Source organism: Eretmochelys imbricata, chromosome 20 (assembly GCF_965152235.1).
Source record: "Eretmochelys imbricata isolate rEreImb1 chromosome 20, rEreImb1.hap1, whole genome shotgun sequence".
NCBI classification, from domain to species: Eukaryota; Metazoa; Chordata; order Testudines; family Cheloniidae; genus Eretmochelys; species Eretmochelys imbricata.
The window spans coordinates 8,411,977-8,438,018 of record NC_135591.1 but is presented as its reverse complement, the minus strand read 5'-3'; the positions used below and the strand labels follow the sequence as shown (position 1 = coordinate 8,438,018).

General features: G+C 45.9%; 1 protein-coding gene across 6 annotated transcripts in view; it reads right to left on the bottom strand.

The window, feature by feature from the left end:
- The window catches only part of WIZ (WIZ zinc finger), a 155,871-nt gene that overhangs the window by 46,886 nt on the left and 82,943 nt on the right, over positions 1–26,042 (bottom strand). For 3 of the 6 annotated variants that reach the window (XM_077838308.1, XM_077838305.1, XM_077838307.1), the window contains 3 exons: positions 17,008–17,068; positions 9,989–12,546; positions 9,295–9,660 (listed from right to left, as the gene is read on the bottom strand). In XM_077838308.1, coding sequence (XP_077694434.1) covers positions 9,295–9,660; positions 9,989–12,546; positions 17,008–17,068 — 2,985 coding nt within the window. The remainder of the gene's footprint in view (positions 1–9,294; positions 9,661–9,988; positions 12,547–17,007; positions 17,069–26,042) is intronic. The other 3 variants (XM_077838311.1, XM_077838306.1, XM_077838310.1) reach the window with 2 other exon arrangements.

Below are 26,042 nucleotides of genomic sequence, written 5' to 3'. Positions count from 1 at the left end.
TCTGTTTCTTCAAGATTAACATTCTGCTCTTTTAAATTAAGGTGCAGATCAGTCAAACAGGCAGGCACCATTGCTACTGCATCAGCTGTCCCATAACAGGAAGAGGTGAAAAGGTACAAGAAGTCTCTAGATCTATATCTAATATGTTTCTTGCATTTAGGGTCGATAAAGAAGGCACGGGAATGGCTGCTAGATATGAGAGCAATCCCCAGGACAGAGAAAGGCAACAACAGCTTAGGGGAGGAGAGCTATAGTATGTACTTGGAAGGATATAGATCATGAAGAACACTGAACAAGTGGAGAGGATAAACCATGGGCAACAAAACTACATCCTAGCTAAGTTTACCTCTAGTGAGGAGGAGCTTACATTTGCCTAGCACCTTCCATAGCAGAAAAACCTCAAAGTGCTTTACAAGCAATCAGCAAAGATCGCTTTGCCTGCCACTTAAGCATAGCCTCCTGTCAGGTGATACTGGCAGCAGTTTAACAGAGCACAATAGGCTAAGGCAGGAAGTGAAGAATACAATAACTACTTGAAAGTGGAGTGGGGGAAATTCAGGGAAGCAGAATAATTCCCCAGTTGGAATTTGACCAAGCCACTCCGGTTAACGTCCTGACTCAGAAAAGGCATTGTGGGGTTTTCAGTTACTACCAGGGCCAAGACCTCTTTACATTTCACACAAACATGACAGCTCGAACAGCACAATTCTCCCTTTGAGCCATTGGTTCAGTCCTGACTCAGAACGCAATTTTTTTTGCGCAACTCTATTTATACCTTGTGTTTTTCCATCCAAATACATGTCCCTAGTTCTTATTGTCTATCGGATCCAACTTAAAACTCTTGCCATGGGCTTGAGCATCAGATATTCCATTCCCCCCACCCCACTTTTATTTTCATTTGTTCAGATGCTTTTAAAAGCAATCAGATTTTAAGGTCAGAAGGGACAATTATGATCAACTGGTTCGACCTCCTACATAACCTAGGCCAGAAACCACCACCCAATAATTCCTGCATCTAGCCCATAACTTCTGGTTGAGCTAGAGCAGATCTTTCAGCAAGACAGCTCTTTTCCACTGATACTCTCTAGTTAGTTTTTATTTGTGTATCATGCAAATGGTGAAGTTTACAGGAAAAAGACAGTAGGAAGACTAAATTCTGGTCTACATCTAAAACTTAGGTTGACCTAGCTATGTCTCTCTGCGGTATGAAAAATTGACACCTCTGAGATGTAGTAAAGCCGGCCTAACACCCAGTATAGTCACTGCTAAGATGGAAGAATTCTAGCTACCACCTCTGGAGGGGTAGATTTACTATAGCAATGGGAATAGGCCTTCCATCACTGTAGCAATTGACTACACTACAGTGCTACTGTGGCATACCTGAGGTGCTGCTTTTTAGGGCTTTATCTGGCTAATTCCTGTAACACCAGACAATTGACATAACCTAGAGGACAATTAATAAAATGCTAAAAGAAATTAGTGTCTTTCTATCTTCTGCTGAAGCTGAGCTGCAGGTCCTGACAAACAATGTGTATCTTGACAACCGGGGCCCTGCCACCAGAAATTTATGGTTTAAATGTAGTCCCTGCCTGGAGAGAGGCTTCTCAGATAACCAGAGCCAACACCAGTCAGCTTTTTTCATGATCCACATGTGGAAGGGGACAGGAAAGAAACAGGAATTCTGTTCTGAGAGGTGTTATACATTCACCATTCACAATGGTCCAGGGACAGGTTTAATTCATCTCAGCTAAGCTTTATGATTCCCACAGCAACTGTAACTCCCAAGAGGCAGTGTGAGTTAGTAGTTAAAATCAGAGGAGTGGCAGATAGGAAACCTGGGTTCTATTCCTGACCTGCCACTGCTCCTTTTAGTAACCTTTGACAAGTCAGCTTGCCTCCCTGTGCTCTTAATTACTCACCTGTAAAATGGAGATTGGATGCGGGGTTGGTGTATAATACCCACCTTCATAAGGGGCTTTGAGATGAAGAGTGCTATGCAGTGCAAAGTCATCTACTTTACAAGCATAAATTCAACAGCAGACATAGCAAAACATAAAATACTATCTATGCCCAAAGGAGCAGCTGTATGAAACTCTTCACGTGCTGGCTTTTGGGGTTATCAATTGCAAACTACAGTGTCCCATTAACTTTTTTTGCAGTGACAAAAATTTATATATTATGGAATGAGTGTAAAAAAACCCCCTCAGAAGTCTCTCACAAGAGAGATTTGTTAGGTAATTCCTTCTCCTGACACTGAGTGCTAGAGGTCTTGAAGGAGCCATTTTAAAATTCAGTTGGACTCAAACTAATTAAAAGATTTACTCAAAATTTTCAGAAAGTAGATTTCTGTACTCAGGGACAAAGAGTCCTGTGGCACCTTATAGACAGACGTATTGGAGCATGAGCTTTTGTGGGTGAATACCCACTTCGTCGGACACATGACATGCATCTGACGAAGTGGGTATTCACCCACGAAAGCTCATGCTCCAATACGTCTGTTAGTCTACAAGGTGCCACAGGACTCTCTGCCGCTTTTACAGATCCAGACTAACCCGGCTACCCCTCTGAAGCTTGTACTCAGGGAGTGAGTGCTGTAAATTGGGGTGGATATGCTGTGTTCTCTATGCATAATCAAGAGGCTTTGTTCCCTATTTAAATGCAACACTCAAATCACTCTTAACTCTGAAGTTGTGACTAGCACCGACATAATGCTGGGTGTGTGTTAGTTACACTTCAAGTTTTTCAAGCTCTAAATATAGGCCTTTAGCTTTCCAGATTAATCCCCTTTTCTGAGATCCCACTGCCCCAGCACACTAGTAATGAGACTATAAAACAGAAAAAAGTAAGCAATATTTAAATCCAAGAGATAGCTTTTAAAGGATTTGCCATACTCTTGCCCGGGTTTCAGAGCAACAAGGCTTATCGCTGGATTTTCCCCACAACCATATAACATAACACACACATTTTGGAGTAAACAAGCTGATCGGGGTTTAAATAAGAAATGGAAGTGCAGGAAACTATTCCATTCAGGCTCCAGTACGGTACTAATCACTGGGGGACCTCAGTGCTTTCCGAGATGGCAAGATATTTCTTTACTGTTTCTTTGACCAAACACAGGAGTCCCATTTTATTTCTGTACTTCATGGGACAGGTTTTGGATAGTTTTTGACACTGTAGCAGCATCAGATGGATGAATCCGACTGTAAGGATTCCGTGCAGTAGCTTCAGTGTTCACATGATTGTAGCAGTAGTTTTCCTTAAGTAAAGCTTAAATGTTATGCCCTAAATGGAGTACACTTTGGAGGGCCCAGAGCATGACAGTCAGGTTGGCTTTGTATTGGGAAGTCAAGAGAATGCTATTTTTATGGAGAAAGATTCACACTGGATCACACAGCTACACAGTTCAACTATCGTGGCACAAAGTGACAGGTAGATTGGGGTAGGTAATTTTTTCCTGGACTTTGATAAAAGCCAGACAGTTGGCAATGCTCTGAGGCTGACAGGGTGTGATGTGTGCAGTGGTCAAAATTTAGCATGAAACGTTTTCAATTTAGGTACTGGGTCTACATTTCTTCCTAAAGGTAACTGTAATGGCATAACAATTGAGATAGGAATTAACACTAATATTAGCACTACTGGCCCTAATTAATATGCCTGAACTTAGAACATTCGATCAATCACCCTCATTTCTTGTTTGCATTTACAGTACACTCCTGTTTATTGGAATGGCCTGGGGACAGCTGGATTTTGGATAACGGGGTGTTTGAATAAGCAGAAGTGCTATTAACTAACATTGGGCTACTTGAGGGATACTTTTCAGAGTGGTAGCCATGTTAGTCGGTATCAGCAGAAAGAACGAGGAGTACTTGTGGCACTTAGAGACTAACAAATTTATTTGAGCATAAGCTTTCATGGGCTAAAGCCCACTTCATCAGAAGCATGCAGTAGAAAATACAGTAGGAATACACACTCACACACACACAACATGAAAAAATGGGGGTTGCCATACCAACTCTTAATGAGACCAATCGATTAAGGTGGGCTATTATCAGCAGGAGAAAAAAAAAACAAAACTTTTGTAGGGATAATCAGGATGGCCCATTTCAAACAGTTGACAAGAAGGTGTGAGTAACAGTAGGGGGAAATTAGCATGGGGAAATAGGTTTTCAGTTAGTGTAATGACTCATCCACTCCCAGTCTTTATTCAAGCCTAATTTAATGGTGTCCAGTTTGCAGATTAATTCCAGTTCTGCTGTTTCTCATTGGAGTCTGTTTCTGAAGTTTTTTTGTTGAATAATTGCGACTTTTAGATCTGTAATTGAGTGTCCAGGGAGGGTGAAGTGTTCTCCGACTGGTTTTTGAATGTTATAATTCTTGATGTCTGATTTGTGTCCATTTATTCCTTTACTTAGAGACTGTCCGGTTTGGCCAATGTACATGGTAGAAGGGCATTGCTGGCACATGATGGCATATATCACATTGGTAGATGTGCAGGTGAACAAGCCTCTGATAGTGTGGCTGATGAGATTAGGTCTCATGATGGCGTCCCTTGAATAGATATGTGCACAGAGTTGGCAATGGGCTTTGTTGCAAGGATAGGTTCCTGGGTTAGTGTTTTTGTTGTGTGGTTGCTGGTGAGTATTTGCTTCAGGCTGGGGGGCTATCCGTAAGCGAGGACTGGCCTGTCTCCCAAGATCTGTGAGAGTGAGGGCTCATCCTTCAGGATGGGTTGTAGATCCTTGATGATGCGCTGGAGAGGTTTTAGTTGGGGGCTGAAGGTGACGGCTAGTGGTGTTCTATTACTTTCTTTGTTGGGCTTGTCCTGAAGATGTCATCAATGTAGCGCAAGTAGAGTAGGGGCGTTAGGCTGACTCAGGGGACGAGAGCTGAGGAAGTGTTGTTCTAACGCCCCATCTCTACTTGCGCTACATTGATGACATCTTCATCATCTGGACCCATGGAAAAGAAGCCCTTGAGGAATTCCACCATGATTTCGACAATTTCCATCCCACCATCAACCTCAGCCTGGACCAGTCCACACAAGAGATCCACTTCCTGGACACTACAGTGCTAATAAGCAATGGTCACATAAACACCACCCTATACCGGAAACCTATTGACTGCTATATTTACCTACATGCCTCCAGCTTTCATCCAGACCACACCACATGATCCATTGTCTACAACCAAGCTCTAAGACACAACTGCATTTGCTCCAACCCCTCAGACAGAGACAAACACCTACAAGATCTCTATCAAGCGTTCTTACAATTACAGTACCCACCTGCTGAAGTGAAGAAACAGATTGACCGAGCCAGAAGAGTACCCAGAAGTCACCTAGTACAGGACAGGTCCAACAAAGAAAGTAATAGAATGCCACTAGCCGTCACCTTCAGCCCCCAACCAAAACCTCTCCAGCGCATCATCAAAGATCTACAACCTATCCTGAAGGACGATCCCTCACTCTCACAGATCTTGGGAGACAGGCCAATCCTCGCTTACGGATAGCCCCCCAGCCTGAAGCAAATACTCACCAGCAACCACACAATAAAAACACTAACCCAGGAACCTATCCTTGCAACAAAGCCCATTGCCAACTCTGTGTCCACATATCTATTCAAGGGACACCATCATAGGACCTAATCACATCAGCCACACTATCAGAGGCTCATTCACCTGCACATCTACCAATGTGATATATGCCATCATGTGCCAGCAATGCCCTTCTACCATGTACATTGGCCAAACCGGACAGTCTCTAAGAATAAATGGACACAAATCAGACGTCAAGAATTAGAACATTCAAAAACCAGTTGGAGAACACTTCACCCTCCCTGGACACTCAATTACAGACCTAAAAGTCGCAATTATTCAACAAAAAAAACCCTTCAAAAACAGACTCCAATGAGAAACAGCAGAACTGGAATTAATCTGCAAACTGGACACCATTAAATTAGGCTTGAATAAAGACTGGGAGTGGATGAGTCATTACACTAACTGAAAACCTATTTCCCCATGCTAATTTTCCCCCTACTGTTACTCACACCTTCTTGTCAACTGTTTGAAATGGGCCATCCTGATTATCCCTACAAAAGTTTTTTTTTTTCCTCCTGCTGATAATAGCCCACCTTAATCGATTGGTCTCGTTAAGAGTTGGTATGGTAACCCCTGCTTTGTTCATGTTCTCTCTCTCTCTGTGTATATATCTACATAATCTATATAGCTTCCTACTGTATTTTCCACTGCATGCATCTGATGAAGTGGGCTTTGTCCCACAAAAGCTTATGCTCAAATAAATTTGTTAGTCTCCAAGGTGCCACAAGTACTCCTCGTTCTTTTTGAGGGACACTGTTTTGGATAACTAGGACTTTTGGATAAGAGGAATTTGTATAATTAGAATTACACTGAAAATCCAAAGTGAAGGTCAGGGTCTCCCATTTTTTAAAACCTCTCTTCATTGAGAGCGATTTGCTACTGAAAGGCTTTTGGAGCGACTTAGCTGACTGAGGCACCTTCCCTTTCCATTCATTTAATTTATTAACAAGAACACTTGTACATTCTGGGAGTAGGGCTAACTTTTAACAAGCTCAACACAGCATTCTAAGTAAACAAACTGCACGTATTAGAAAAGCATCTTCTGCAGTCTTTCATGGAACGTGTGGCTTGAAGCTGCTGAAGTGCCAGCCAAAGACAGTAACATTTCTAAGACACTAAAACTGCTTATGAGCGTATGTAAGAGTTGCACCTAAGCAGTGCATCATAGCACTGTGTCTATGACAAGCCCATAGCTCACATCTTACTAGCAGCCAGTCACAAGGCTATATGTATCTATTGTGATTTGACTTGCCAAGCAGAGCTGTGTTTTTCAGATAAATTATCTATATTCATCTTCAAGAATCCTTTTAGACACAGCTAGGGTACGAGGAGCATGCCAGCACACCCTACATTGCATGCTCCTTATTTTAACTAGAGACAGCTAAGGTGACTGCTAAGTTTGGAATTCCAGGGACTGTCCTTTTTTCATCTGTTTCAAGGACTTTGAGAAAGTTGACAGGATATTATTGCAATGGTAGGAGTCAGCAGAGAGTGCTGTCATACACAGCCTTAGAAGTTCCTTTTATCGAGCTTTTAGTCTTTGAAGAAATGTTGTATTATTGTTAGTTTTGTCCTTGGAGAGAAGCTGTGGCAGATAGGAGCGCTTCTCGGTTTTATTCTCTGCAGTTGGAGTGAATTCTTGGGACAGAGAAGCTTCCTGGGAACTGGGCTGGGATTTCTGGAAGAGGGGATTGCCTGCGTGCTGTATGTGACTGCCTCTGCTCCAGAACTGGTGTGCATGGGTAGATAAAGCAAGGCACACCTAGGACAGACCCAGACTCTGCATCAGTAGTTTCTCTTCCACTGGGAAGCAGTCTTGCAAGGTCCAGAGTTCTGTCACCATTCAGCAGAAGGGCTACCCACAGATGGGTGTTGGAAGACTCAGACTCATAAACTTTAAGGCCAGAAAGGACCATCACGATCATCTAGTCCAGTGTTTTTTAGGTTTTTTTCATTTGCAGACCCCTAAAAAATTTCAAATGGAGGTGCAGACCCCTTTGGAAATCTTAGACAGTCTGTGGACCCCCCCGAGGTCCATGGATCACAGGTTGAAAACTACTGATCTAGTCTGACTTGCACATTGCAGGCCACAGAACCTCCTCCATCCACTCCTGTAATAGACCCGTAACCTCTGGTTGAGTTACTGAAGTCCTCAAATCTTGATTTAAAGATTTCAAGTTCAAATCCACCATTTACTCTAGTTCAAACCAGCAAGTAACCTGTGCCCCAAGCAGAGGAAGGCGAAAACCTCACTGGGCAACAGCACTGATATACTCTGCTTCTGTATCCAGGAACCCGACAGAAGTAGCCAGGCAGGCTACCCTGGTCTCTGTTTAAGGCACTGGATGGAGATTTGGGAGGTTTTGGGTTCAATTCCAGGCTTTGCTATAGACTCCATGCAAGCCCTTGGAGGAGTCACTTATAGGGTGACCAGACAGCAAATGTGAAAAGTCAGGATGGGAAGAGGGGGGTAATAGGAGCCTATATAAGACAAAGCCCCAAATATCGGGACTGTCCCTATAAAATCGGGACATCTGGTCACCCTCGTCACTTAGCGCCTCTGCACCTCAATTTCCCTAACTGTAAAACAGGCATACTAATCCTTCCCAATATGAAAGGTATGTCACAAGGATAAATTAACGTTTGCAAGGTGCTCAGACGCTGCAGCAGTGGGAGCCATTTTGCTACAGGGAGGCACAGAAAGATCCTGCCACTTTTTGGACTGCACTTCGGAACATGAGATTATATGTGTTGAGATTTGTAGGGCAGCCACTGGTTCCCTACAGCCAGAATTCTGGAATTAAGATTGGAATAGACTGCTCTGGTGAATGCTCTCTAGCCCTTTCTGATGTTAAAGGGAGCTATAGTTCTAGATTAATGCACCCACAGTTTCAGATAGACATTTTTTAAAAAACAGGACACTGGGTTTCTGTCACTTGCATCCACTAATCTGGGTGAGTTTACCAGCAACCAGTTTTGTTTGGGGTGGCTGATAGTTACTTTGAACACTTACCTGTCCCTCAGAGTTATGTTAGACTCCGGGAGAGTACAGCAGATGGGGCAAATGCACATCTTCTCAGGCTACGGACTCTACTCACACCTGAGTGCTAGTAGAATTAATAAATAACTGGAAGCCACTGAACTGGTCCCAGTGGCTTCAACTTTGCCATTTCTCCCTCCTACCCAAGTTCTGCCGAGTGAGGAAAAAACTGGGCCAACTCTCATTCCAGGTTTCTAGGTTTAGTGACAGAAACCTAATTCCATGCAGGAGATTGGTCCTTCTAATAATAATAAAAAAAATATCCTTCCCTTTCAAATACAGGTGACCGCTCCTAAGTGGTAAGACGTGGGTCTCTCCACAGGAGCTTTCAAGGTTGTGCTGTGTGTGAAGAGAAAGGCAGGTTCTTTTGTCTATTGCTCCACCACCACAGATCTATTTGCCTGCTCAAAAGCCAGTGTTAGGTTTCATTGGCACAGCTCAAGCTTCAGTTTGTCGCAAGACACAGGGATAACAATGTATGGATGGAGATTAATAACAAGGGGCCCAATTCTGCCACCTTTATTCATGCTGAGTAGAACCTTGCTCTGCAAATTGTCCCCTCCTTCGAATTCTACTCAGTGTAAGGATGGCAGGATCTGGCCTTAGATTAGCAGTAAATACACTTTCCAGCTTGCAAGGTAAGTTCAGGACTTGCTTACCGTCTCGGAAGGACTGCATGGACTCGTCTCCCCACGCAGGTGGGAACGGGGATAAAGGAGACCTTGGAATGCTGCATTCGGACATGGGGGTCATGCTTTTTCGGTATCCAAACCCGTGCATCTCCCTCTCTCGGTTTGGGGATGAAGGCTCTGTTCCTACTGCAGACTGCAGCATAGGGTGTTGGGATGAATTGGCCAGCAGCTCCTTTAAGATGTTAATTGGGGAGATGGTGAGCTCCCAGTTGGTGATACCGAAGTCCCTCAGGTGGGCTCTGGCATGGCTGGACAGACCGGCACGTGTATCAAAACCAGCCCCACAGAACTCGCATCGCATTAAACTGAAAGTACTTGGGTCAAAGTTGGCAACTGCGAAAAGAAGGACAATTTGTCAGCATCATCCAGGAGCAGCTAACCAATATTAAAAGCACCTAACAAATATTTCCAGACGTGGGAAGCCTGAGGGAGGACTTTACTGCACATAACATGGTAAAAGCCACAGCCAGGTGGTAATGCCAAAAGAGAAAAGCTTAACCAGATGAAAAAGCCATGAATGGATGTTGTATTGTGACAAGACTCTCCAAGATTCAGGCCAGCTACCATAATATACATACCCATCCTCAGTGGGAGGAATTAAAAAAAAAAAAGTTAAAAAAAGTTAAAAAAAAAAGTAAATAACAATAAATTGAGTACATACTACCTTTTTTCTTCTTCTTTTGGAAGGAAAATTTTTGCTCAATAGCTTTCACTTCTTCTGCTGAGATGAAATGACGGACATTGTAGCTCACACCCACCCTGTTCAGGTGTCCCCGCACATGGTTGGCTAGGCCAATCCCATTGTGAAACCTGTCAGGACAATATGGACATTTCCTCTCTTCATTCTTCAGCATGGGCGAGTCTGTATCCAAGAGGTCATCTAGCTCTAGGGAACCCTCTAGAGGGGAGTCCAGCAAGAGAATATCTAAGGGGAGGGATTCGTCCATCATGAACTCCCTGGAAGGAGCTGCTATTTTCTTCTTGTACAGCTTCCCCTTTGGCCGCTTTGTCTTCTGGGGATGAAGGCTCATCTCCTCTAGAAGGACAACAGGGACCATCTTCCGTAACTGATGCTGCTGTTCTTCCGATGCTATAGAAGAGTCTGTTGCTTTCAATGTGTCTCTGAAAGTTCTCTTGAGGGCCAAAGCAGACTGAGGAATAGCAAAGGGTTTGAAGCGTCTATTCTCAGTCAAATCTATTTCGGTGGTTAAAGAAATTTCCTCTTCCATGCTCCCAACATCATTTGCCAATGCCCATTTGTGCCTGAGCTCCTCCAGCTCCCCCGGGTGACTCCTGAAATTGTCCCCGTCACTCTCACGGTGGTGTACTGTGCTTTTTTTTTTCATTTGCTGCAGGGCAAACTGAGAATAAACTTTTGCTGAGGTAAGGGTGGACAGCCCTAAGTTTTTGTGCAGGGCACCATACGGGGCTGCTTTCCTGGTGTGAAACCCTGATGTCTGGAAGTCCTTTTTATTAGTCCCATTGCTTTTATTGAGTCTCTGGTGACCCATGGCAAAGTTCTGGACAGATTCATAATGGGATGTGCTTTCTCGGTGAGGCTGGGGAAACAGTCTCTCGGCTTTGCCAAAATAATCCGTCTCTGAAAATCGGCCTGGCCTAGCGGGGCTGTAGGCATCCCTGCTAGTTCCGGGCTGATTAGAGTCCTCTTCAAAAGTCTCTGTGTCCCAGGGAAGATGGGAATGGGCATATTTCATGTGTTCCTTTAGGATATTTTCATTGGGAGCGGGGAAGCTGCAGAGCATGCAGGTGCTGAGTCCTTTACTGCTGCTGTGTGGCTGCACCTGCAGAGGGGTGTGTTTGTTTGGTTTGAAGTGTTTGTAGATGTTGTGTACTGGGCTGTCATGCATTTCTTCACTGCCAACTCTGCCAAAGAGATTCACATTCTTCATGCCTTGGTCCTTCCTCTCCTTGACATGCATCTTGGCATGCTGGACGAAGATCTTAGAGGAGTTGGTTCCAAAAACACACTTGGGGCACTGCAGCCGGGCTTCTCGACCTTCGTCTGCAAACTCATTGAGCTTCTGGATTTCTTCAATGATTTTCTCCCTGGACTCCTGATGAAGCCTCTTGTGCTGCTCCAGAGAGCCAAGGTCCCCAAATGCCCATCCGCATTCATTACAGGAGAACTGACACTGACCCCCAACTGCATCTCTGTCTTGGTCCTGCCCTGGTCCCCGGTTATGCTGAAGCATGTGATCCATCAAGTGTTCCTTTTTCTTAAAGTAAATGCTGCATTCAATGCATGTGTACACGGTGGGATCCTCCTCCTGGCCAAGCTCGTCCTTTCCATGCTCCTCTAGCAAAACACTGCACACATATGGCCTCATCTCTATGTCATAGGAGCTGCAGGGAGTCGGTTCTAGAGACATCAGTGGGATTCGCTCCACAGAGTCTTCAGCGTTTACGGTCCAGGACTGTTTGCTGACAGCAAGATCTGCATTTATCTGGAGGTTTGGCTTTTGCAATGTCCACTCTGCAGCATTAAGAGAACTCAAGTCACTCAAACTGGCCTCCATTGCCAGCCCTGTCCTGTGGGAGGATACGCTCTCCACAGTTTTTGACTTGCTCAAGACAGGGTTTAGCGTTTTTCTGAATACCGGCAGAGTCAATGGACAAGGCACTTCATGCACGGCCTGTCCCCTGGTGGATAAGTTAGTTGCTACATCTGTTGGCTTGTTTATGTCTTTATAGTGAGGACTCGGACTCTCATTGTGCCCAGAAATCCAGTCAAACCTCTGAATGCTCTTCTTTTTTTTATCTAAGTGCTCTTTGCTGAAGGCGTCAAGTTGCTTTGGTTCATTTTTATGATATTTTTCCTCTCCACTAACAGACCGTACTCCAGGACAAGGGATGGAAGTTTCTGCTGTAGCATTGTGAGTGTTCAAGTCCTCAGAGTTGCTCTCCAGTTGATCAGTGTCCATCTGCACAGTATTTACAATCTTGGACTCCACTGTAAACGTGGACTCCATTGAGCGTGAAGGATTTACACACTGCATTTCCTTTAAGCCTGCTGAGTCCTTCAAACCAGAGAGTCTTTCTAAAGTGCTTTCTTCTCTCAAGTCACCTCCTCTTGTCTCCAGAGTGGAACAATCCCATGATGTGCTGCCAGACACAGTCATGCTTCTTAGCTCTGCTGAACCCCTGGAATCTGCTCTGTAAAACCCTTTCTTGAGTTCTACATGTTCTTCATTCCTGGTGCTGCAAATAATTTTTGACATTTATTAGCTGGTTAAAGGATATGAACCAACACTTCTGTTTACATAAAACACATCACTTCATTTTCATAGTTTTTAAAGTCAGAAGGGACTATTAGATCATCTAGTCTGAGCTCCTGCATAATAAATGCCAGAGAACGTCACCAGGCTTCCCCTGTATGTAGCCCATTTAAAATTAACAAGGCTGATCTGTTAATCATAGAATATCAGGGTTGGAGGGGACCTCAGGAGGTCATCTAGTCCAACCCCCTGCTCAAAGCAGGACCAATCCCCAACTAAATCATCCCAGCCAGGGCTTTGTCAAGCCTGACCTTAAAAACTTCTATCTCCCTAGGTAACGCATTCCAGTGTTTCACCACCCTCCTAGTGAAAAAGGTTTTCCTAATATCCAACCTAAACCACCCCCACTGCAACTTGAGACCATTACTCCTCGTTCTGTCATCTGCTACCACTGAGAACAGTCTAGATCCCTCCTCTTTGGAACCCCCTTTCAGGCAGTTGAAAGCAGCTATCAAATCCCCCCATCACTCTTCTCTTCCGTAGACTAAACAATCCCAGTTCCATCAGTCTCTCCTCATAAGTCATGTGTTCCAGTCCCCTAATCATTTTTGTTGCCCTCCGCTGGACGTTTTCCAGTTTTTCCACATCCTTCTTGTAGTGTGGGGCCCAAAACTGGACATAGTACTCCAGATGAGGCCTCACCAATGTCAAATAGAGGGAAACGATCACGTCCCTCGATCTGCTGGCAATGCCCCTACTTATACATCCCAAAATGCCATTGGCCATCTTGGCAACAACGGCACACTGTTGACTCATATCCAGCTTCTCGTCCACTGTAACCCCTAGGTCCTTTTCTGCAGAACTGCTGCCTAGCCATTCGGTCCCTAGTCTGTAGCAGTGCATGGGATTCTTCTGTCCTAACTGCAGGACTCTGATATATACTCAAATATATGAAGGATCGAAAGGACCTATTAGACTGCCTATTCCACTTTCTCCTTCCCCCTCCCAATGCCATGTGCAAGATGAATCTCTTTTGCATATCCTCAAGAACTTGGTCCAGTTTTGTTTCAAAGACTCCTACAGCGTTAGCAGCTTCCCTAGAGAGGCTGACCCACATATTAGAAGTGACCCTGTTAGAAAGGGTTTCCTGAAGTCCAGCTGAACGTTTCCATCATCACTTCCTGGATTCCTGCCTCAACCCACTGAAACAAAATATTTCCTTTCCCCTCTCAAAAATCCACCCCATCCTCTGCAGAGACCTTTGGGACAGAGTCTCCTAGACAGTTCTATCCCTCTTTCTACCAAGCTGCCCATGGATATTTGCTGCTGTGGGAAGACGGATATTTTATTGTGAGGCCAAACAGGAACCAGTGCGGCTTTCATAGAGCTTAATGGACAGTGCAGACATGGACCCTAGCACTCTGCCTTTTGGATCCATAAATTCCTTGGTTAGAAGGGACCATTATGATCATCTTGTCTGACAGCCTGTGTAACACAGGCCAGATAACTGCCCCGCAATAATTCCTAGAACAGAGCTTTTAGAAAAACATCCAATCTTGATTTCAAAATGGTCAATGATGGAGAATCCACCAAGATCCTTGGTAAGTTGTTCCAGTCATTAATTACTCTCCCTGTTAAAAATTTACATCTTATTTCCAGTCTAAAGTAGTCTAGCTTCAACTGCCAGCCATTGGATCATGCTTCAACCTTTCTCTGCTAGATTGAAGGGCCCATTATTGTTCCCTATGTAGGTACTTACAGACTAATAAAATCACCCTTTAACCTTCTCTGAGTCCAGAGATAGGAGCCTGGGGGCTCCTCACCAGTGGCTTGTTCAGAGGAAAGCTCTACTAGCTGGCAGCTCTCTAGAGGAAGTGTGAGAAATTAGGATCCATTTTGCTCCTCTTTATTGTTTTTTGTTTCTCCAGCTTCAATATTCTGTACAGGGGTCACAAGCCAAGGGGGGCAGGAGCAGCAGGGCAGCTTACAGAGAAGTCCTTGGCTAATTCCATCCTCTCACACCTTGGCGGGGCCTCAAAGTAGAGAGAATACGCCCTAAAAAGCTTCCTTCCCACACCTACTCTTTCTACACTGGGGCACAGAATAGGACAGTGCTAACCGCCTGCAAGGATCCTGAGGGCTGCATCTCATCTGCAGTAAGTGGAGCAGGGCACTGCTGCTAAGGCAGTTGCAGTCTTGTGGGGAGCCATTACAATCTCCATCATTCACAGACGATCCCTATGGATCCAGTTTTGAAAGGGTCGAAGGCTTTTTATTGCCAACGTGGCTGCTGGTAGGAAGGGGAAGAAGAGGGGCAGATGCCCAAAGGGACTAGGGTTCGAGAAGCAGTGCCTATAGGTCAGCTATGGCTAAAATTTCAACCCTTGGGGCAGAGGTAGTGCAGAAATCTAAAAAGAGGTGCCTGTGGACACCACATGAGGGCAGCTGCGGATCAGATTGGGCTCCTTTTCCCCTCTCTGCCAGTGACCAGCTGCTGAACTGCTCTGAGCCACTCCTACTCCCTCTGCAAATACAAGAATAATTATTCTACCCACTTTACAAAGTGCTTGGAGATCTATGGATGAAAAAAAGCTAGGCAAGCGTCTTTATTAAAATGGAGGTGCAGATGGTGGACACCAAGGTCCCAGCAGGTTTTGATTGAGAAAGAGCATTACATGCTGAGAGTGATATTTCTGATGGCAGCTATCAGAGGTACCGCTTCACAGACCATTGGGTTTAGCACAGACAGTGCAAAAGGCAGCACACTGACAGCCATACAGACTCCAGGCCTCTGTATAGCCAGAGAGCAAGGTAAGATTCCGCCACACACCGGCTTCTGCCAATATACCTTATTCCTGGATTACAAGAACTACACTTGAATCTCCATGGCCTACTCAGTCCTCGGCTTCTCTGTCGTCAGTGACAAACATGGCAGTGATTGTGTGAGGTGGACGCTTGTCAAATAACATCTGGGTTGAGATCCCCCCTTGTTCAGTTTGTATCAGCCACCAAATACTAATAGCTTTGGCTTGTTACAAACCTGGTTCAGTGGAAACCCCCTGAATATCTTATCAAATCAACCGAGTCATCCAATATACCACCTCTCTCTCATTCCAAACCTTCCTCATAGAAAAGCACCGACTAAGACTTCCACTTGCCCCTTATGATGTGCACTGGGCCAGAGAACCTAACAAACAGGGGACTCAAATGCCTCCAAATGCAGAGGTGACCAGAGGTGATAAAAACCACAACAGTCTCAAGTCTATGAGACAGGATAGCATTATCTAACAGGTCAAGTTCTACTGAAGTGAGAACAAAGCACCTTTGTTGGCTAAGACAGAACAGCTGCCAAGCCCACAAAATTCCCACACAGCACTGCCGTTTTCTGTTTTAAGAAACCTCCTCTCCCCACAAATTCACATCCATTTTTCCAGTTCAGTAAAATCCCTTATTTTACCCAAGCAAAATAACTGCTGGTTGGAAGAGAGTTCCTCTATGGTCACCAAGGATTACCATATACACTGCAAATCCCAGGTGTATTATTAAGAATAACTCAATAAGGAAACTCCTAGCCCAGGAAGGATCAGAACACTGAGCAACACTGGATACAAAAATAAACCCATTAAAATGTGCTGGGCACCAGTTATGTTGCATAAGCAAGATAAAAGAGGGGGATTCTGAGCAGGTCAGTGGTCCATACTGCCCTGCAGAATTATCACTCAGTGCCACAATGTGGGACACACAATATCTGACATGCTTTCTCCATCGTGTTCCACAGCTACTCCCTGAACATCGCTCAATCAACCTTAAATCTCTGTTACGACTGCCAGCCTCCTGGAAGATAATGGCTGTAGGCGGGCCCCCAGTGGCCATCATAGTGGCACTGGGAGAGGAATGGTAGACTACCTCGCCTCAGACACCCCCGCAGGAGGTGATGTGCATGCAGGCAGCTGGAGGATATGAGGGAAGAGCAAAACAAGAAAAAGCAAAAGACTGAATGGCAGGTCATGCACCCCATTCCCTCCCAAAAGCCACTTGGTAGCATGTTATCATGGGAAACACAGGTTACTTGAGAGGTGTAATCGGGCGAACTGGGTTTGATTCCTCATCCTAGTCTTATACTTTAAGACTGAAAATGTTGCACGGGTTGGGCTTGGAGGCCCAATGATGTCATCAAGCAGGACACCTAGGCTGGACTGCATTTAGCCCTGGCCTGGCAAGCGTCAGTCAGAGTAAGATGCCCACCGTTGCTCAACAGCAAAGAGTGGCACTGGCTGGCTCCAAAGGGGAGCGCCTCTTTGGCCAGGAAGGATAATGATGGCAGGGGAGGGGGCATCCTTAGGGCTTTACTACCTACAAGCTCAGTTAAAAGTGAAAGTTCTCGGGATCGGTTCCGTGGCAGTGACACAAATGTGTGATTTATCCCAGGAGTATCAGCACTTACCAGAGTTCGTTCCTGTGAGGCGTGGTCGGGACAGCACCACAGAGGGCAGGATCGGGCTCATCTGCAACAGAGAAAAGGAAAGCTTCAGTCGATCAGGGCCGAATCTTGGCTTCTTTACTGCCATTTGGAATAATGTCATTTTGTGTTAAAAAGCTTTCCTGGCAGATAATCGCCCCCTCCTCTGCTTCCGCTGTGCCTCCTCCCCTTCTGCAGCCGGGTTGAGATTACTGCCGCATTTCTAACCCACACTTAAGAGGGTTTAATCCTGTGCACCAATGATTTGATGTATAATCATTCTTGCAGTAAGCAGTTTAAAATAAAAATGCACATGCTTCAATGCCTGGCTCCCACCCACCCTCTCCTGAGAGGAGCAGCCAGTCCATTTGAAGTCAAGCCACTGGGTGGTGGTGGATTTTTTGCGAAGAACCCCTGCAAAGGGAACCTTGTGAAAATGATGGAACCTGTGCAGAATGTCACACAGTAACACAGTGACGTGCCCTCTGCTGCCCTTGAGCTGGAGTGACCTGCCCTTAGGCTAGAGGTATCCATTCAAAATGCTTATGCAAAGGATCATTGTCCTAGCCCAGTGGTTCGCAACCTATTTATTTTATTGTGGGCCACATGTTATGTGGGCCGAATCAAATACTACCTCTATGGCCCTGAGGATGTCACATGGGCCGCAGCTCTGTGCTGATTGAGCCGCAGGCCGAGAACCACTATCCTAGCCTATTGCTTTGACCACATCATCCCTCCCTAAGCTGCTTGACTTCACTTCCATGGCCCTTTGTGGACTATCCCCACACCCTACTTATCTCCCATTCAGTATCAAAAGGTCTACCCTTGCCTCTGATCAACCCACGATCCTAGCCTCCATCGCCCACTTGTTAAATTTTCAGATAGCACCTTTGTGCTTTCTCCCATGCTGCCCCACATGCTCCCCATAAACACCCACAAAACGAACTCATTATACTCCTTCAAATCTCTCCTTTGCCATGATGCCTACAAAAACATCACAACAGTTAGGCCGCTGGTGTGCTGAGAGCCCTGCCCATCAACCTGATCACAACTGTTTCATTGTTTCCTTATGCCGCCCCATCTGTCTGTATCCACCTGTTATCTCTTCTCTTACACTTGGACTGTAAACTCATTAGGGCAGGGACCATCTTTTTGTTCTGCATTTGCACAGTACAGCGGGGTCCTGGACTGTGACTGGGGTTCCAATGTGGTCCCGTAACCCAAATAATAAGAACAATTTCTGTGTTCCAGTGAAAGCCTGTTTGCACCCTACACAGCCTTCGAGCTCGACTTCCAGGCACAGCCTGTGGGATGAACGTTTATCCCAAGAACACAAAAGCCAGCAGCAGGGCGGAGCTGTTCAGACTCTACGATGGGTATCCACATTAAGTCACAGGAGTGTCAGGCCAGGGAGGCTGCACTTGTTGGAGATATGGACAATGTGAGCAGCCATTAAGGCTGGGATTTCCAAGAGCCCAAGGGAATTAGGTGCTCAAATGTCTAATTTCAATGGCTGTTGGATACTGAACTCCCATAGGCTGCTTTGCCAATTCCGTATTGCCCTGGTCTGGAGTGTCCTCAGCGCAGTGGTCTGCTACACTGCACTGTCAACTCAATACAGGGATCACCTTTTACCAAACATGCCTTCTGCAAGCAGGGATCGAAGTGCTGTCAGTTCAGGAGAACTCCAAAATGAGCAAAAGTAACTCAGGGAAAACCACAGTAAGACAGGCCTCTCAACATGCCCTATCAATCTTTGGTACTTATCTGCCCCTCCCGCCTCCATTACCATCATATCTGGACGTCTCACAATCACCTCACAAACCTCCTGGGAGGCAGGGTAGCACCGCCATCCCTATTTCAAAGAGGGGAACTGGACACAGAGAGTGAATGACCTGCCCCAGGACACACTGGAAGTCTGTGACAGAGCAGAGAATTGAACCTGTCTCTCCCAAGCCCCAGACTAGTGTCCTAATCACTGGAAAATCCTTCCCTCCAGTCAAAAAGGCTAAGAGAATGTTAGGAATGAGTAGGAAAGGGATAGAAAACAAGAAAAAAAAATAATCTCATGCCACAATATAAATCCATGATGCACCCACACCTTGAATACTATGTGCAGTCCTGGTCCACCCGCCGTCTCAAAAAGGATATAATGGAACTGGAAAAGGGTCAGAGAAGGGCAATAAGGATTTCTGAGGTGTTCATACCAGGAGAGACTACAAATATTAGGGCTGTTCAGCTTAGCAAAAAAAAGAGACAACTAAAGGGATGGGGGGAATATGACTGAGGTCTATAAAATCATAAATGATGCGGAGAAAGTGAGTAGAGAAGTTTTATTTACAATACACAAACCAAGGGTCAACCAATGAAATTATTAGGCAGTAGGTTTAATACAAACAAGAGGAAGTACTTTTTCCACAATACATGATTAACCTCTGGTACTCATTGCCATGGGACATTGTGAAGGCCAAAAGTATAACTGGGTTCAAAATGAACTGGATGAGTTCATGGAGGATAGATCCATCAGTGGCTATTTGCCAAGATAGTCAGGGATACAACCCATGCTTGGGGCAACCCTAAACCTCTGACTGCTAGAAGGTAGGAGGGGAAGACGGGGTGGATCATTCCAAATGTCCTGTTCTGTGCACTCCCCCCCGAAGCTCTGGCACTGGCCACTGGTCAGAGACACAATACAGGGCTAGATGGACCATTGGTCTCACCCAGTCCGGTAGGTCTTAGGATCTTAACAATGGCACCGGCACCCTGTCCACATTAGGACACGCAACGTAGCTCCACTGGCGATAGAGCTAGTATCGGCAATAGTGGGATGTTTTAAACCATTTCCCTAGAACAGACAGGGTCTTAGACAGTGCAGACCTACACTACTGTAGATCCCAGCTAGCAGCTAGTACACTCTATGGAGCATAGGCGTGATATGCTCCATGCCTGAATCATCTCTAAAGCAAATGACAGCTGAAGCTTTCAGGAAGCACAGGCTGTGTTACATAGAGACTGCAGTGCACAATTCCAGGGCCTGCTTCTCCATGGTCCTGCTGCCACTTTACCCGCTTTGCGGTAGTGTAATTGCCACCATTGTGAGCTGACAGCGTTTGACAGCTACTTTGCTCTGGACTATCCAAGATGCAGGGCAAGGGAGATTCAAGGTGCCAGTGTCCATGTCACTCCAGTCTCTGTTCTGCCAGAATAGTCCTGCCATGCGGATGGCTCAGGTTGTCAGAACAGTAGTCAGTTAAACCCGCCTTGCTTCCCGTTTAGTTTTAGAATCTCAGCCTGGTACCCATGTTTGATTTCTGTCACCAAATGGAAAAAATTCTATATCCTTGTCATGGTAAATCAACATCTCATGACCCTGCTTCGGTCATCATCATCTCGGGTCACAGTTCTCCTAGCAGCTACAATGCTGCCTTCCTCTCCATCCCAGTATCCTGTAGCTACCTGGCTGTAACCCAGGAAGCCAGCTATGCCTTAGGATTACCCAGTTAAACAAAAAGATACAGCCTGCAGAGACCACAGGTCCAGGCTCATAGCGCTCCTGCACCCTGACAGATCGGGTGAAGGGGTAGTCAGATCGGGTGAAGGGGTAGTCAACACACAGGATTCTTACACAGTAACCAGAGAATTTACTGAGCATTTCACACTACAAGCAGAGATGAGGTTCAAAATGCACCAATTAACTTGTGCAACAGCCACCAACATAGACCGTACAAGGGAGCTGGGCCATTACTAATGAGAGATCCGTTAATATTTAGCCTTAAGACAAGTTACGGAGAGAGAGGAAATGGGAAGCTGCCAACACTGACAGAGGCACGATGGGCTCTCAGGGAACGTGGCACTGCAGGGGATGCAGGCTCAGACCTCGGAGAGCTACTTTAGACATTTAATAGGGTGCAGCCCCCTTCCTCCTCTTCCATGGAAGAGAACAGTTTGGATCTTTCCAATCCTGACCTTCTCATGGGTGTTGCCTCTGTGCTTTTTAGCGTCTGGGGTTTGCTGTCCTCCTAACAGAGGAAAGCAAATTCCAAGGCAGTGACCTCGTAATTTTCAAGGATCTTGCATTTGTTTCATGAAGCGCCAGTTACATTTACTGTGCGATAAAAATGACTGAATAATAGGATACCCCAAGCAAATGCAGAGTCCAGAATGTTGTCGTAGCTATGAAGGGAAGTGAGGAGCACAGACACCGTGGTAATTCAAAGAAAAGAACTTTTACTTAAAGACTCAGGCTGAGATTTAAAATCATGGAGTGGACGTGTAAGCCCCATTAATCCAGAGTCCAAAATCCTCTAGTCCACTTTGAAAATCTCAGCCTTAAACATTCTGCCTGTGATTCAAAAATATCTCCCAGAGTGAGTGCTGAATTCTGATCTCATTTACACCAGTCTACAACCAGAGTGACTCCAGTGAAGTCTCTGGGCTTACTCTGGATTTACACTGTTTGGTGATCATGTCTGGCCTGAAAATGCAGCACCAAAGGACAATGTTCCTAGGATCCAGAGAGAATGTTTCAGACACTTTTCTTTTAAAGGGGAATGGTAAGAGAGCCCGGTAACAAATGGCAGGATCATGTTAAATGGGCAGTGTTCAGGAAGCTGAGTCACACCAGTCTGGAATGCCAAGGGGGAGGGGACAGAAGCTGCAATCTTTAAAATGTCATGCTCCAAAAAATGGCAGATTTTAAAGACTTCCAAAATATACGGCGCATAGATGGCATTTGGGAGACAGGCATGTAGCTATCTGTGGAGTGGCAGAGAGCACAGATATGGAGAGGAGGACAATGGCAGAGGTGGTTCCCAAGTGTTCTTTTGTTCTCGGTAGCTCCAGCATGGCTCCTATTTTTAGAAACTGTCTCCTTTAGAGGAAAACATGCAGTGATTTATCTTCCTCTGGATGAGCACGTAGCTGCACTCCCTGCAAACCCTGGTATCTTGGAAACAGTAAGAGACAAGGGAGTTTAATGTCTTGGACTTGGTGGGTTCAATTTTACTCTCTATGGTAATCCAAGGACAACTTCTCCTCTAAGTCGCAAGAGTAGGGACTGTATATTTTTCCAGGAGAGAATGAATGCAGACTTTACATGCTGCTCTCAACAGCAGCATCAGTTGCTCTCAAGTTTATGCTCTTTCCATGAATTACAGGAACATTCAAGAGGTAAAATGCCACCATTACCCAGACACAGGCCTTCACTACTCTGACATATTGCACTAGGGAAATTCAGTCCAACAGTCTGGGACATTAAGACATTTTCAAAAGCGAAAACACCACAAGAGCGCATAGCGAAGAGGCGGCCAAAACATGCAGCCAAACAAAAAAATAAGCTTTACATGATGGGGTTTTTCATAGGAGGCACCACACGCTAGAGCAAGAGTAAGAGTCCTTCTCTACACGATGGACTTAATTCTAGATCACGGGTGGGCAAACTACGGCCTGTGGGCTGGATCTGGCCTGTCAGGGCTTTGGATCCAGCCCACGGGATTGCCAGCCCTGTGGCACAGCAGGGCTAAGTCAGGCTCCCTGCCTGCCCTGGCCCTGCTCCCGGAAGCGGCCAGCACCATGTATCTGTGGCCCCTGGGGGGAGGTGAGGGCAGAAGGGTCTGTGTGCTGCCCTCGCCTGCAGGCACCACCCCCCTGCACCTCCCATTGGCTGGGAATGGGGAACCGCAGCCAATGGGAGCTTCAGGGGAGGTACCTGCAGGCGAGGGCAGCACGTGGAGCCCTCTGCCATCCCGTCCCCCCCAGGACATGGTGGTGGCCACTTCTGGGAGCGGAGTGGCGTGGGGCCAGGGCAGGCAGAGAGTCTGTCTTAATCCCGCTGTGTGCCGCTGTCACCCCAGAGCCGCTCAAGGGAAGCGGTGCCAGGCCAGAACCGGCACCGCAAACAACATCTGCACCCCACACCTCCACTCCATGCCCTGAGCCCCCTAACCCTCTGCCACACCCCTCCTGCACCCCAACCCCCTACCCTGAGCCCCCTCCCACACCCCACAGTCCCTCCCGCACCCCAACTCCCTGCCCCAGCCCTACATTTCCCCACCCAGATGAAAAAGTTTGCCCACCTCTGCTCTAGATAAACTCTTTGCTGAGGGCTATTTACATGCCATGTTTTAAAGTTCAGGTAATTGTGAAATACCAACTTTTCAAGAACACCACTAAAAAAAAAATGATCTGTGGCTCATTTAGAACAACTAATGCAACTTGAACCATGGTAAAGAGGTGAATTGCATATTGAAGGGGCATCCATTACCCATCAAGAGCGTGAAGATTTTGCTTAGTCACTAATCTATTATCAAAAGGAATACCCTTGCTCACATGGCATAGCAGATGTGGAATAATTCAGACATGCTTTGTGTAGGTGATAAAGCTTGTAAAGCACAGAACCATCTTTCATTGCACCCACTGAACTCCCAAGGAAAACCGCTAATAGAGACTCATATAATAAATAGCCCCCAGTCTGGACTGGGAAGTGACGTACAACTCTATAGATGTGGATGGGATATACCATCCACAGCAACAGAACTCCTCTGTAATATCTGAATGCAGAGAAACGTTCTGCAAAATAACACCAGCTTCATCATAAATGAAGGTCCCAAGAAGGACTATGCTAATTTCAGAGGCATCTCTAGAGAGAGCTATAGGGAGCATGGCCTAGAACAGAGGTTCCCAAATTGTGGGGGGCAAAGAGGAACGTTGGGGGGGGAGGGCACAGCAGGGCCCAGGTCAGCCTCCATGGGAGGGGAGAGTACCACTTAGCCCCTCCCGGCCCTCATCCGCGTCCCTGGCTCCCGTCCCCAGCCTCGGTGTGGCTCTGCTCTTGCCCCACCCCTAGTCTTGGCCACAGCTCTGTTCCCTGCTTGGGACTGAGGCTGGAGGCAGGGCTGGAAGCGGAGCTGCACCTGGACCCATACCCAGTTGCTGCCCCCCACTGCAGCCTGGTTGCGGCTCCGCTTCCACTCCTGGCCCCAGCCATGGCCCTGCTCCTGGCCTCAGACCCACCCCCAGCTGCGTCCTTTCACCTCTCTGTAACTCAGTTTCCCCATCTATAAACTGGGGATAATGATACTGTCCTCCTTTGTAAAGTGCTTTGATACCAGCTGATGGAAGGTGCTATACAGGGAATGGGGATTATTATTAATAAAATGTTTCAGACAGATTTCTGGACAAAAAAGCATGGTGCCCACAAATAGTAAATCAACATGAAGACTGTTAGAGTGGGCTTTTCCAAGGCATTTAGCATTGGCCTGACTCCCACATCAAAGTCAATCTTAGTGTTACTTAATGAGAGCAGAATTAGGCCGAAGCGGAAGGCTTTGAAAATCCCACTCTTAATATGTGATTTGTACAATGCAGCAATGACTAAGGGAGGCAACATGCACGCAGGAGTTGGTTAGGATGATCTAAGGCAGTATAACTAGGAGGAATGGGATAAAATACAGAGATGGAAAATTTAAGCTGGATGTTAGGAAAATATTTCCTTAGTTGCAGAGATCTATTCAGTTGCGCAAAGGTCTCTTCAAAGGATACAGTGAAAGACCCATTTTTTGAGACATTCAAAATTAGACAGGGCAAAGTCCTGGAAAATACTTCGTAGCATTCACTAGCCAAGGACAGACAAATAGGACTTTTCCATCTCTAGCATCTATGGTCTTAGAGACACCATATACTCAGGTAGTGTGGTGGTGGAAAATGCACTCCTGTCAAGGAGTTTGTTGCTGTCTCACAGCTATAGAAAAATGTCCAGTGACCAAACAATCACCTCAACAAAGTCTTTATTGACCTGAGCAATGCCTTGGATTATGCTCAGGTGTCTCAGTCTTCAGAGGCTTCTGAGATAAATTTTGGCACAGGCAAGACAAACACATTTCTGCATCTCCACAGTAGCATTGTTAGAGAAGTCTGTACAGACAGACAATGTCCAGCCATGGCATTAAGCAAGGGTGACAGTCATTGCCTGATCTTCATAGTAACAGAAGATGAAGCAAATCATGGTTTAGCTCTACAATACTAAATTCCACTTGAGCAGTTTCTTTGAATCTATGGTATTTCATGTAAGAGCACAGGGACTGGAAGAGCCACTGCTCTACTGGTGACCTTGCACAAGCAGGTAACGACACTATCACTGTCTTGTCCCTAGCTTGGAAAGCAGGGATTCTACAGTCCGCTATTCTAAGGCAATGCTTCTAAGGCAGAGTAACCATCAGTGCCAACAATATAATAGATTAACCCAAACAGCAGGGTCTGTGCTAAGCAAAGGGTAATGTGTTGACTGAGACAACCTTGGCAGTGTCTGCTTGGACTATGAGGAACATATCAAGTCAGGCACCAGAATACCAACTACTGAGCTGGCCTTTTACATGGCTGCTTGTGGAAGTAACATAGTGTTTGCCCGGGCACATTAAAGATTGCTGCCCTACTGTACGGTGTACAGATACTAACCTCTTTACCAATGCAGCAATAAAGCAGCTCCCATACCAGATATGCTCGGCAGCTTTTGGTTACAAGAAAACCAAGATAAAATCATACTCTCTCCTGGGTATTTATTTGGCCCCAGCACCTTAGTATCTGGGCACCTCACAAACTTTAATGTATTTTCCCTTTTAAACCTATGTGATACAGAGCACTGCCATTATCCCCACTGTACAGAAGGGGGACCTGAAGGGCAGAGAGGCTAAGAGACACCCCAGATCATACAGGGAGTCTGTGAAAGAGCAGGTCCCCCAAGTTCTAGGCTGCTTTTCAGTGGGGCTGAGCACTTCCACTGAGAACAAGTAGAATCAGCATATCTGGAAAAAATTCAGATGGTAGGTCCCCTCCCAGCTTGGTATTGCCTGCAAACTTTATGTGTCTAAATCATTGATGAAGATATTGAACAGAACCGATCCCTGTGGGACCCCACTCAATATACCCATCCAGCTTGACTGAATCATTGATAACTACTCTCTGGGAATGGTTTTCCAACCAGTTATGCACCCACCTTATAGTAGCTTCATCTAGGTTGTAGTTCC